Source organism: Mesoplodon bidens (genome assembly GCF_964165515.1).
Source record: "Mesoplodon bidens genome assembly, chromosome: 11".
Taxonomy (NCBI): domain Eukaryota; kingdom Metazoa; phylum Chordata; class Mammalia; order Artiodactyla; family Ziphiidae; genus Mesoplodon; species Mesoplodon bidens.
In genome coordinates this window covers 56,483,181-56,497,427 of record NC_138167.1, presented here as the reverse complement: position 1 = coordinate 56,497,427, position 14,247 = coordinate 56,483,181, and the positions used below count along the sequence as shown (strand labels likewise).

Below are 14,247 nucleotides of genomic sequence, written 5' to 3'. Positions count from 1 at the left end.
TAAGTGTCCATCATCAGATGAATGGATAAAGAAGATGTGGCACATATATACAATGGAATATTACTCAGCCATAAAAAGAAACGAAATTGAGCTATCTGTAGTGAGGTGGATGGATGTAGAGTCTGTCATACAGAGTGAAGTAAGTCAGAAAGAGAAAGACAAATACCATATGCTAACACATATATATGGATTCTAAGAAAAAAAAAAGTCATGAAGAACCCAGGAGTAAGATGGGAATAAAGACACAGACCTACTAGAGAATGGACTTGAGGATATGGGGAGGGGGAAGTGTAAGTTGTGACGAAGTGAGAGAGTGGCATGGACATATATACACTACCAAACGTAAAATAGATAGCTAGTGGGAAGCAGCGCATAGCCCAGTGAGATCAGCTCGGTGCTTTGTGACCACCTAGAGGGGTGGGAGGGAGGGAGATGCAAGAGGGAAAAGATATGGGAACATATGTATATTTATAACTGATTCACTTTGTTATAAAGCAGAAACTAACACAGCATTGTACAGCAATTATACTCCAATAAAGATTAAAAAGAAAAAAACCACGACAGCCCAAAAGCTATGGGCTGCAGCAAAAGCAGTTCTAAGAGGGAAGTTTATAGCAATACAATCCTACCTCAGGGAACAAGAAACATCTCAAATAAACAACCTAACCTATCACCTAAAGGAATTAGAGAAAGAAGAACAAATAAACCCAAAAGTTAGCAGAAGGAAAGAAATCACATACATCAGATCAGAAATAAATGCAAAAGAAATGAAGGAAACAGTAGCAAAGATCAATAAAACTAAAAGCTGGTTCTTGGAGAAGATAAACAAAATTGATAAACCATTAGCCAGATTCATCAAGAAAAAGAGGGATAAGACTCAAATCAATCAACAGAATTGGAAATGAAACAGAGAAGTAACAACTGACACTGCAGAAATAAAAAAGGTCATGAGAAATTACTACAAGCAACTATATGCCAATAAAATGGACAACCTGTAAGAAATGCACAAGTTCTTAGGAGAGCACAACCTTCTGAGACTGAACCAGGAAGAAGCAGAAAATATGAACAGCCCAATCACAAGCACTGAAATTGAAACTCTGATTAACAATCTTCCAAGAAACAAAAGGCCAAGACCAGATGACTTCACAGGCGAATTCTATCAAACATTTAGAGAAGAGCTAACATCTATTCTCCTGAAACTCTTCCAAAATATAGCAGAGGGAGGAACACTCTCAAACTCATTCCACGAGGCCACCATCACCCTGATATCAATACCAGACAAAGATGTCACAAAACAAGAAAACTAGGCCAACATCACTGATGAACATAGATGCTAAAATCTTCAACAAAATACTAGCAAACAGAATCCAACAGCACATTAAAAGGATCATACACCATGATCAGGTGGGGTTTATCCCAGGGATGCAAGGATTCTTCAATATATATAATTAATCAATGTGATACACCATATTAACAAACTGAAGAAGAAAAACCATATGATCATCTCAATAGATGCAGAAAAAGCTTTCAACAAAATTCAACACCCATTTATGATTAAAACCCTTCAGAATGTAGGCATAGAGGGAAATTACCTCATCATAATAAAGACCGTATATGACAAACCCACAGCAAACATTGTTCCCAATGGTAGAAAAATTAAAACAATTTCCACTAATATCAGGAACAACACAAGATGCCCACTCTCACCATTATTATTCAACATAGTTTTGGAAGTATTAGCCACAGCAATCAGAGAAGAAAAAGAAATAAAAGGAATGCAAATCGGTAAAGAAGAAGTAAAACTGTCACTGTTTTCAGACGACATGACACTATACATAGAGAATCCTAAAGATGATACCAGAAAACTAGAAGGAGTAATCAGTGAATTTGATAAAATAGCAGGATACAAATGAATGCACAGAAATCTCTTGCATTCCTATACACTAATGATGAAAAATATGAAAGAGAAATTAAGGAAACACTCCCATTTACCATTGCAACAAAAAGAATAAAATATCTAGGAATATACCTACCTAAGGAGACAGAAGACCTATATGCAGAAAACTATAAGACACTGATGAAAGGAATTAAAGATGATATGAACATATGGAGAGATATACCATGCTCTTGGATTGGAAGAGTAAACATTGTGAAAATGACTATACTACCTAAAGCAATCTACAGATTCAAGGCAATCTCTATCAAACTACCAATGGCATTTTTCACAGAACTAGAACAAAAAATTTCACAATTTGTATGGAAACACAAAAGACCCCAAATAGCCAAAGCAATCTTGAGAAAGAAAAACGAAGCTGGAGGAATCAGGCTCCCTGACTCCAGACTATACTACAAAGCTACAGTATTCAAAACCATATGGTGCTGGCACAGAACTGGAACTATAGATCAATGGAACAGGATAGAAAGCCCAGAGATAAACCCACACACGTATGGTCACCTTATCTTTGATAAAGGAGGCAGGAATGTACAGTGGAGAAAAGACAGCCTCTTCAATAAGTGGTGCTGGGCAAACTGGAAAGCCAAATGTAAAAGAATGAAATTAGAACACTCCCTAACACCAAACACAAAAATAAACTCAAAATGGATTAAAGACCTAAATGTAAGTCCAGACACTATAAAACTCTGAGAGGAAAACATAGGCAGAACACTCTATGACATAAATCACGGCAAGATACTTTTTGACCCACCACCTAGAGAAATGGAAATAAAACCAAAAATAAACAAATGGGACCTAATTAAACTTAAAAGGTTTTGCATATCAAAGGAAGCCATAAACATGACAAAAAGACAGCCCTCAGAATGGAAGAAAATATTTGCAAATGAAGCAACTGACAAAGGATGAATCTCCAAAATATACAAGCAGCTAATGTAGCTCAATATCGGAAAAAAAACCCAACCTCATCCACACATGGGCAGAAGCCCTAAATAGACATTTCTCCAAAGAAGATATAAAGATTGCCAACAAACACATGAAAGAATGCTCACCATCACTAATTATTAGGGAAATGAAAAATCAAAATTACAATGATGTATCACCTTACACCAGTCAGAATGGTCATCATAAAAAAATCTACAAACAGTAAGTACTGGAGAGGGTGTGTAGAAAAGGGAACCCTCTTGCACTGTTGGTGGGAATGTAAATTGATACAGCCACTATGGGGAACAGTATGGAGTTCCTTAAAAAACTAAAAATAGAACTACCATACTACCCAGCAATCCCACTACTGGGCATACACCCTGAGAAAACCATAATTCAAAAAGAGTCATGTACCATAATGTTCATTGCAGCACTGTCTAGAATAGCCATGACATGGAAGCAATCTAAGTGTCTATTGACAGATGAATGGTTAAAGAAGATACGTCATATACATACAATGAAATATTACTCAGCCATAAAATGAAATGAAGTTGTGTTATATGTAGCAAGGTGGATGGACCTAGAGTCTGTCATACAGAGTGAAGTAAGTCAGAAAGAGAAACACAAATACCATATGCTAACACATATATATGGAATCTAAAAAAAAATGCAGAACAGGAATAAAGATGCAGTTGTAGAGAATGGACTTGAGGACACAGGGAAGGGGAAGGGTAAGCTGGGATGAAGTGAGAGAGTGGCATGGACATATATACACTACCAACTGTAAAGTAGATAGGTAGTGGGAAGCAGCTGCATAGCACAGGGAGATCAGCTCGGTGCTTTGTGTCCACCTAGAGGGGTGGGATAGGGAAGGTGGAAGGAGATGCAAGAGGGAGGGGATATCAGGATATATGTATACATATAACTGATTCACTTTGTTATACAGCAGAAACTAGCACAACATTGTAAAGAATTATACTCCAATGAAGTTGTTTAAAAAAAGCAAAAAGTACCCCCCAAAAATAAAAATAATAAAATTAGTAATCCTTTTAAAAAATTAAAATCCTCTCAAAAAGAGTATACAACTTTGATACTTAATACTTCTTGCCAAAGTTCTCCATTTTAGTTAGCTCAAGTGTTCCACATTACAGCTCAAATCTTGTTATTAACCCTTTAAGAATGAAGGGAGGCACTTTCTCATTATTATACTTTTCCTTCACTCGATTTTTTAAAAATTTTACTTTAAAAAAAGTTATTTATTTTTGGGTGCATTGGGTCTTTGTTGCTGTGTGTGGGCTTCCTCTAGTTGTGGTGACCTGGGGCTACTCTTTGTTGCAGTGTGCGGGCTTCTCATTGCGGTTGTTTCTCTTGTTGTGGAGCACAGGCTCTAGGCCTACAGGATTCAGTAGTTGTGGCAGGTGGGCTCAGTAGTTGTGGCTTGCAGGCTCTAGAGGGCAGGCTTGTAGTGCACGGGCTTATTTGCTCCATGGCATGTGGGATCTTCCCACACCAGGGCTCGAACCCATGTCCCCTGCATTGGCAGGTGGATTATTAACCACTGTGCCACCAGGGAAGCCCTATTTTTACTTTTTATTGAAGTATAGTTGATTTACAATGTTGTGTTGATCATTGCTGCACAGCAAAGTGATTCAGATACACACACACACACACACACACTTTTTTTTTCCCCTTCAGCCACACTGCGTGGCATGTGGGATCTTAGTTCCTTGATCAGGGATCAAACCCGCACCCCGTGCATTGGAAGCATGGAGTCTTAACCACTGGACTGCCAGGGAAGTCCCTATACATTTTTTTTTTTTTTTTTTTGCAGTATGCGGGCCTCTCCCATTGCGGAGCACAGGCTCCGGACACGTAGGCCCAGAGGCCACGGCTCACGGGCCCAGCTGCTCCGCGGCATGTGGGATCTTCCCGGACTGGGGCACAAACCCGCGTCCCCTGCATTGGCAGGCAGATTCTTAACCACTGCGCCATCAGGAAAGCCCCTATACATTCTTTTTTGATATTGTTTTTCATTATGGTTTATCACAGGATATTGAGTACAGTTCTCTGTGCTATATAGTAGGCCCTTGTTGTTTATCAATTCTATATATAAAGCTTACATCTGCTAATCCCAACTTCCCACTCCATCCCTCCCCCAAGCCCCTCCCCGTTGGCAACTATCAGTCTGTTCTTTCTGTGAGTCTGTTTCCATTTCATAGAGGAGTTCATTTGTGTGATATTTTAGATTTCACATATAAATGATATCACGTGGTACTTGTCTTTCTCTTTCTGACTTACTTCCCTTAGTATGATAATATCTAGTTGTATCCATGTTGCTGCAAATGGCATTATTTCATTCTTTTTTATGGCTGAGCAGTATTCCATTATATATGTGTACCACATCTTCTTTGTCCATTCATCTGTTGATGGACATTTAGGTTGTTTCCATGTCTTGGCTATTGTGAATAGTGCTGCTATCAACATAGGGGTTCATGTATCTTTTTGAATTATAATTTTGTCCAGATATATGCCCAGGAGTGGGATTGCTGAATCATATGGTAATTCTATTTTTAGTTTTCTGAGGAACCTCCATACTGTTTTCCACAGTGGCTGCACCAACTTACATTCCCACCAACAGTGCAGGTCCTTCACTGGATTTAGCATTTTTATTTCATTTTATTTTCTTCTCAATAAATTTTGCTTTTCAACTTGCTCATCTTCCCTCATCTTTCTGTGGAGCACTAAATTCTTTCCACTGCTATAACTTTATTTTTATTCAGTATCACGTTATATCCAAAATATTTTAGATACAAAAGTTTCAAGTATTTATTTTAAGTTATAGGTACTTAAAATCTCTTTAGGTTAGCATCTTTTATTAATGCCTGTTGTTTTTTCTTACAGAGCCTATCTTATTAACACACTGACATAGTGAGAAATTTATGATCATACCTTACATTCCACTATATTACATTTCACCAATTATGCTGGGGATCATATTACTGAGTATTTATGGATGAGGCTCAAACAGATTCAGGGTAATAGTGGGTGACAGCTAGTCATAAACGTCACACTGTAAAGTTTACTCTTGAATCTCACCAAATCATCTCAAAAAGGTCATTCTAAAGTGCACTTCACTAAAAATTCTGAGTTCACAAATTTTGGTTCATACTTTTTTAGCTTGCCGTATTGTTGAACTAACTGTGTCGTTATTACAAATACCATGTTATTACACAATATTTTTTCACTAATAAAATCCAGGTGTAACACAAAAATCATACATATTTGTATGATTTAATTTATATGAAATTGTAGAACAGGAGAAGTAATTTATGAGGATAGAAATCAGAACAGAAATTGTCTACAGAGAGATTTGCCTGGAAAGGGGCATGAGAGACTTTCTATGGTGATGTAAACATACTTTATGTTAATTGGGATATTGGTTACATAATGTATATACATTTGTCAGAAGTCATAGAATTGTATACTTAAATACATTTATGTATTTGGTACATAAATGTTATAATAATAATAACACTAATGATAATACTAATAAAAAAACCCTGGCTAGCTATTACATAATAGTACACATAATAGCATACAAAATAAAAAGAGAGATATAGGGAATTCCCTGGCAGTCCAGTGGTTAGGACTCTGTGCTTTCACTGCCATGGGCCTGGGTTCGATCCTTGGTCAGGGAACTAAGATCCTTCAAGCCGTGTGGTGTGGCCAAAAAAAAAGAAGAGGGATATAAACTGCAGTATACTGTATGAAAGTAGTTACATTAAAAAATAACAACCAACTTTTGTATACCAAAATAGAGAAAAGAACCATACCAAACTTTTATGTGTTACAGGTAGTACAGGTAGTACAGGTAGTGAGACAACAGATTTTTTCTTATTTTTACTTATCTAATTTTCTACTTTTATAAAATAAACATATAATTATATTTAATAAAGTTGTTTAAATTATTTTTAATGATAAATATTTTATGTTATATTCTTACCAAAAAGGCTGACCCTAAATATAATCAAGGTTTTAGCTCTAATTTCCAGTTTACAAGACAAATAGGAGATTGAGGAAAGAGGTAAAGGGATCTCATGAGGAAGGAATCAGATCAATCTAGAAAGGACAACATTCTTACAGGACAACTGACCCAGTTTCTTTAACAAGTCAATGGCATAAAAGATGGGGGAAGGGGACAGAGGCAGGGAGAAGAAGAGACTCTTTAAATTAAAAAATAATTAAGAGATATATAACAACAAAATTCAGTATATAAAATTTGTTTGCATCTTGGTTTGAACAAACCAAGTATAAAAAGGTATTTTTGAGACAATCAGGGAAAATGAATATGAACCAGGTATTAAATGATTTTAAATGATTATGATCAAATTTTTAGTTATGATTATGACATATTATGTAAGAAAATATCCCAATATTTCAGAGACTGATGCCAAAGTATTTAATGAAAAAAATTCCATGATTTTGGATTTGCTTTAAAATGCTTCATAAATAAAAAATAGATAAATCAAGTGCTGTATTAAATCAGTGCGATGAGAATACGGGGTTCATCTTACAATTTTCTCTTCTTTGATGAAGTTGTAATGGTTTTTCCATAATAAAAGATTTTTAAAAAAATTGGTAGCCATCTTGTTGCTAAGTGTTTAATGAAGCTTACTTGATAATTTTTTGTGTGTGGTTTTTATCAGCTTTTAAATGTTCCCTGTGAAGTTATTATTGCTTCCACTGGAGCTTCTTCAAGAGTATGGCATATGCCCCAGCTTATGGTCTATTCAGGCATTCATGTACATAACTCTTGGGCTTTTTTGCCCAAGATATAAGTATTAAAAGTGAGTAACAACTCAGGTTTTCATTACCAGAGGCCTAATGTAAAAAAAAAAAAAAAAAAAAAAAGCGAATTTATTTTTCACAGAAGAATAGGACAAAAAAGAAGAATAAATCAGAAGAGCTTTAATACTTCTTTCCAGTGTCTTATGTTTGGTACCTTGAATTCAAAAGGCTATGAAGCTGGTTGCAAATAGAAAAGTTTTATCAAGAGAAATTTTTTCCTGCATTTCTTTATTTCTGAGTCCATGAAGACTTAGGCTGGCTAGTTCCTTTTTCCATTGGATATGCCTCTGATTTTCAAAGAGGAGAGAACTACTAAGTTTTATAGGCTAGTGAGTGGTTAGAAAGTTAATTTAGTTTGAATTTAATAATTTAATTGAGAAGTATTACTGAATGTCTACCTCCTGTGTTCACAACAGTATAACAGTGGTTATGTATTCTTCACATTTTAAAATTAGTAATAATCCTACTTTCAAACTTAGGACATATAAAAATTTAATTTTGTCATCTAACATTACTCAACAAAAAAATTTTAAAAATACTTGGAGATTTCTGTCTCATTAAAAAATAACCTAGGAAATTAGAAAACTGTAAATTCTAAGCACTAGTTTTTCAGAAAAATATTTTCAGACTAAAGATGAGGGCACAGAATCCTATCCAAACATTTTTTGGTTACAACAATGGAATAGTCATTACTTGAGTATAATATACTTACCTATGATAAAACATGCGAGCCATGCCCATTCTTTGCTTTTCCCCTCCTGACAGGACATCTTTCCAGTCCATAACAGCATCCCATCCTTTAAAATATATATAAGTATATATTTTATAAAGCATCTTTTAACTAAAGAGAGCATCTTTTACAGTTTTTATCTAGACAAGTGATTCCTAGCAAGTTTAAGTTATTAACACAAAGAACCTGATATTTCTCAGAAATGCTTGGATAAGCTAGAGAGCCTTATTTTTAAGCATTTTATTTTAGATTTGATATTTTTTACCAGTAATAATTACTTACATTGACAAAACGTCTTCTAAGAATTCCAAATACTGACACTGAAAATGTGTTTGTTCCTGAATATCTCCAAAGAGTTGATAGACTTATTTTGGAGGGTGGTGGGAGAAAAGATCAACAGATTTGCATAGGCTTACTGCAAAGTCTACAAAGGGTATGACAGGAGCTAACTTAAATGGTTTCCATCTGCCTGGCACTTTATATGAGTTTTCTCATTATATATCTCACAACGTTATTAGGTAGCTATTATTAGTTTTATTTTATAGGTCGATAAGCTGAAATTCATGGAGAAATTGATATATCAAATTTTACACAGCTATATATTAGAGCTACGATTTATATGCAGGTCTATTTATATGCAGGACTTTCTGTTGGCTATTTATTTAAAAAGCAAGGCTTCTATTTTTTTTTTAAATAGGTTAGATCAATACATACTGATATAGAAACGTACCTAGAGTATTTTTTATATGGAAAACCAAATTGCAGAATTGTGTGTGTCTGTATACAGTTGACCCTTGAACAACACAGATTGAACTGTGAAATACTTATATATGTATTTTTTTCAATAGTAAATACTACAGTACTATACAATTTGCAGTTGGTTTAATCCACAAATGCAGAATGGCAGATATGGAGGAACCTTGGTTAGAGACAGCCTACTATAAGTTATATACAGATTTTTCGATTGCCTTGTAAAACTTTTGAGCTTAGTGGAACAAAGGACATGATTTATATAAAATTAAAGTTTCCTTTGACTCAAATACTTTTCTCTTTTGCCTTCTCAGTTGGCAGGGGGGAAATTTTTTAAACCCAGAACAGTTCTCTACTGTATAGCAACCTGAATCTATTTTTCAAATCCTCACTTATGTTTCATAAATGCTATACAATTAAGTCATAGAGAAAATTTTCTTTCTAGAAGCAAGAATTTTCACTAGAAGCAAGAACACATATACATATATAAATTATGATTGCATTTCTGTAAATAAATACACATACACAACCTCTCTGGGAATAGAATTATGAGACTTTTACTGTCTAAGCTATACATTTTTATAATATTTGAAAATTTTATTATTTTAAAATTATTTTATGGCCTTTCTTAATTTTGTAATAAGAAGAAAACGTTACTTAGAAACAAAACCATGGGGCTTATTAGGAAGACAGCCATATCAAGTATTTTTCTGAAGTGGGAATATCAAAAAATGGAGCAGACTAGGCAAAACCTGATTTTCAAAGAGGAAAATGACTGTCAAAACTTCACACACACACACACACACACACACACACACGATATTTCCAAATCCCAGAGTATTCAAGGCTTAATTTTTCCATTTGGAAAAAATCCAGGCTCTTTGCTTTCTTTATTCTTCCTCAGCTGAACTTTCATCTTTATTAAATTTTCTAAATAAACTTGGTCAAAGGGAAAGGAAATAAGAAGTAGAGTTTCATTGTTTCTTGTGCCCTGGATTGAAAATAAGATTTTCCCTATTTCCCAATGATACTCCCCAGTAGGGACCAATGTTCATTCTTGGGCAAACTTCCAGGAATTTTCTATCTATTTAAAACCATAATTTTATATTAGGAAAAAACAATCTCTAAATGCCATGTGGTTCAAAGTTCTTGCTTCTAGTGAAAACTGTTGAAATAAAATTTTCTCTATGACTTAACTTTATAGCATTTATGAAACATAAATGAGGATTTGACAAATAGGTTCAGATTGCTACACAGTGGAGAAAAATTCTGGGCTTAAAAAAATTTCCCCCCTAAACTGAGAATGTACAAGACAAAAGTATTTGGGTCAAAGGAAGCTTTAACTTTATGTATTTAAATAAATCATGTCCTTTGTTCCACTAAACCCAAAAGTTTTAGTAGGCAATATTTCATGATCAGAGAACATATAAATCAAAACTCTAAGTCATAATATCATCTTTGATGTTGAAATGGTGAGAATAAGTCAGCTAAGAAGTGAACAGTTTTCCTGCTTCCTAAAGATGAACAAACTGCTTTAGTTCACATCTATTCATTAACACTTCTACTCCTTTCTATCTTGTAATATCTTTGATGAAATAAAACATAGTTTTTTTTTTTTGCATTACGTGGGCCTCTCACTGTTGCGGCCTCTCCCGTTGCGGAGCACAGGCCCCAGACACGCAGGCCCAACGGCCATGGCTCACGGGCCCAGCCGCTCCGCGGCATGTGGGATCCCCCCAGACCGGGGCACGAACCCGTGTCCCCTGCATCGGCAGGCGGACTCCCAACCACTGCGCCACCAGGGAAGCCCTAAAACATAGTTTTAAAATCCATCTTTTACTAAAGCAAAGAATATCTCTAAGCAAAGTGTTAGCTAATCTTACTAGAACTTCAGCAGGCTTCTTCCAGAGTAAGTGATGCCCTTGCAAATTTAAATGCTTTCCTGCTTTGCTTTAAAACACGTTTCATGTTTTAAGGACTAGGCAAGTAAAGTGGGTTTCCTTAGCGTTTGTTTTTTTTATGTGTAAGGATATAGCAAGTCTTATTAGCATCTAAGAAGCTAAGATAGCATAGCGCAGTAGCATAGCCTAATATAGAATATTGACTTTCAAGTCCCATCTGTGTTTGAATCCCTGTCCCACCACTTGCTGAGGGCCCTGGGTAAACTACTAAACTTCTGAACTTCATCTGTAAAAGGAAGTTGGTAAAACCCACATCATCAGGCAGTCACAAATATTAAACAGGGTGACACTGTAAATTGCTTAATATGTTATATTCTGCAGAGTAAGTACTCAATAAACCATAACAATTACTATTACATTATTAAGGTTAGAAAATTCTTAAAAACAGTTCCAGAATTTCTTTTGACTTCTAAAAGGATAGAATATCTCATGTTTATTATAAATTTCTATTCAGATTATTCGATTTCAAACTTACCCAAAATAACTTACGCAAAATTAACAGGCAGCTGTTATTCAGCCAAAGTGTTTTAAAACTGGGGAAAAGTTGATCATATGAAACAAAAAGAAAACCTTCTTTCCATATTTACAGCACTTATGAATTATGATATTATAAACACAATAAAATAAATAGAATAATGCCTCTTTTGCTTAACTCATTTGCTTATTGTAAGGATCAATAAAGTAATACATGTGAACTTTCTATATAAAATATCAAGTACCATCACACAAAGACAAAATATGGTATCAATATCAACTAGTTCTATTACCTTTAGCAACTGATTCTTACACATTTACTATGTGCCACTGTTCTAAATACTTTACATACAGTCTAATTTAATCTTCACAGAATCTTTATAAGGTAGATATTTATTCCCACTTTAGAGGTGAAGATACAGAGAACAGAGCTATTTAAGATTTTATTTCAACATCTTTATTAGAGTATAATTGCTTTACAATGTGTTAGTTTCTGCTGTATAAGAAAGTGAATCAGCTATACGTATACATACATCTCCATATCTCCTCCCTCTTGCGTCTCCCCCGCCACCCTCACTATCCCACCCCTCTAGGTGGACACAAAGCAGTGAGCTGATCTCACTGGGCTATGTGGCTACTTCCCACTAGCTATCTATTTTACATTTGGTAGTGTATATATGTCCATGCCACTCTCTAACTTCATTCCCAGCTTACCCTTCCCCCTCCCCATGGCCTCAAGTCCATTCTCTAGGTCTGTGTCTTTATTCCTGTCTGGCCCTTAGGTTCTTCAGAACAAATTTTTTTTTTTTTTTTTTTGGATTTCATATATACGTGTTAGCATTCGGTATTTTTTTTTCTCTTTCTGACTTACTTCACTATGTATGACGGTTTCTAGGTCTATCCACCTCACTATAAATAACTCAATTTCATTTTTTTATATGGCTGAGTAATATTCCATTGTATATATGTGCCACATCTTCTTAATCCATTCATCTGTCGATGGACACTTAGGTTGCTTCCCTGTCCTGGCTATTGTAAAGAGTGATGCAATGAACATTGTGGTACATGACTCTTTCTGAATTATGGATTTCTCAGGGTATATGCCCAGTAGTGGGATTGCTGGGTCATCTGGTAGTTCTATTTGTAGTTTTTTAAGGAACCTCCATACTGTTCTCCATAGTGGTTGTAACAAGTTACATTCCCACCAACAGTGCAAGAGGGTTCCCTTTTCTCCACACCTTTTCCAGCATTTACAGTTTATAGACTTTTTGATGATGGCCATTCTGACCAGTGTGAGGTGATACCTCATTGGAGTTTTGATTTGCATTTCTCTAATGATTAGTGATGTTGAGCATCTATTCATGTGTTTGTTGGCAAACTGTATGTCTTCTTTGGAGAAATGTCTATTTGGGTATTCTGCCCATTTTTGGATTGGGTTGTTTATTTTTGATATTGACTGCATGATCTGCTTGTATATTTTGGAGATTAATCCTTTGTCAGTTGCTTCATTAGCAAATATTTTCTCCCATTCTGAGGGTTGTCTTATCATCATGTTTATGGTTTCCTTTGCTGTGCAAAAGCTTTTAAGTTTCATTAGGTTCCATTTGTTTATTTTCGCTTTTATTTCCACTTCTCTAGGAGGTGGGTCAACAAAACCTTGCTGTGATTTATGTCATAGAGTGTTCTGCCTATGTTTTCCTCTCAGAGTTTCATAGTGTCTGGCCTTACATTTAGGTCTTAAATCCATTTTGAGTTTATTTTTGTGTATGGTGTTAGGAGAGTTCTAATTTCATTCTTTTACATGTAACTGTCCAGCATGCCCAGCACCACTTACTGAAGAGGCTGTCTTTTCTCCATTAGATATTCTTGCCTCCTTTATCGAAGAGAAGGTGACCATATGAGTGTGGGTTTATCTCTCGGCTTTCTATCCTGTTCCGTTAATCTATATTTCTATTTTTCTGCCAGCACCATACTGTATTGATTACTGTAGCTTTGTAGTATAGTCTGAAATCAGGGCGCCTGATTCCTCCAGCTCCATTTTTCTTTCTCAAGATTGTTTTGGCTATTAGGGATCTTTTGTGTTTCCATAAAATTGTGAATTTTTTTGTTCTAGTTCTGTAAAAAATGCCATTGGTAATTTGATAGTGATTGCATTGAATTTGTAGATTGCTTTGGGTAGTATAGTCATTTTCACAATGTTGATTCTTCCAAACTAAGAGCATGGTGTATTTCTCCACCTGTTTGTAGCATCTTTAATTTCTTTCTTCAGTGTCTTATAGTTTTCTGCATACAGGTCTTTTGTCTCCTTAGGTAGGTTTATTCCTAGATATTTTATTCTTTTTGTTGCAATGGTAAATGGGAGTGTTTCCTTAATTTCTATTTCAGATTTTTCATCATTAGTGTATAGGAATGCAGGAGATTTCTGTGCATTAATTTTGTATCCTGGTACTTTACCAAATTCATTGATTAGCTCTAGTAGTTTTCTGGTAGCATCTTTAGGATTCTCTATATATAGTATCATGTTATCTGCAAACAGTGACAGTTTTACTTCTTCTTTTCCAACTTGGATTCTTTTTATTTCTTTTTCTTCTCTGATTGCTGTGGCTAAA

At 35.2% G+C, this 14,247-nt stretch overlaps 1 protein-coding gene across 5 annotated transcripts in view; it reads right to left on the bottom strand.

The window, feature by feature from the left end:
* Nucleotides 1-14,247, bottom strand: part of ABCD2 (ATP binding cassette subfamily D member 2) — a gene marked incomplete at both ends in the record, with an annotated part of 79,921 nt that overhangs the window by 19,257 nt on the left and 46,417 nt on the right. For all 5 annotated transcript variants that reach the window (XM_081249312.1, XM_081249314.1, XM_081249315.1 and 2 more), the window contains one exon: nt 8,436-8,520. In XM_081249312.1, coding sequence (XP_081105438.1) covers nt 8,436-8,520 — 85 coding nt within the window. The remainder of the gene's footprint in view (nt 1-8,435; nt 8,521-14,247) is intronic.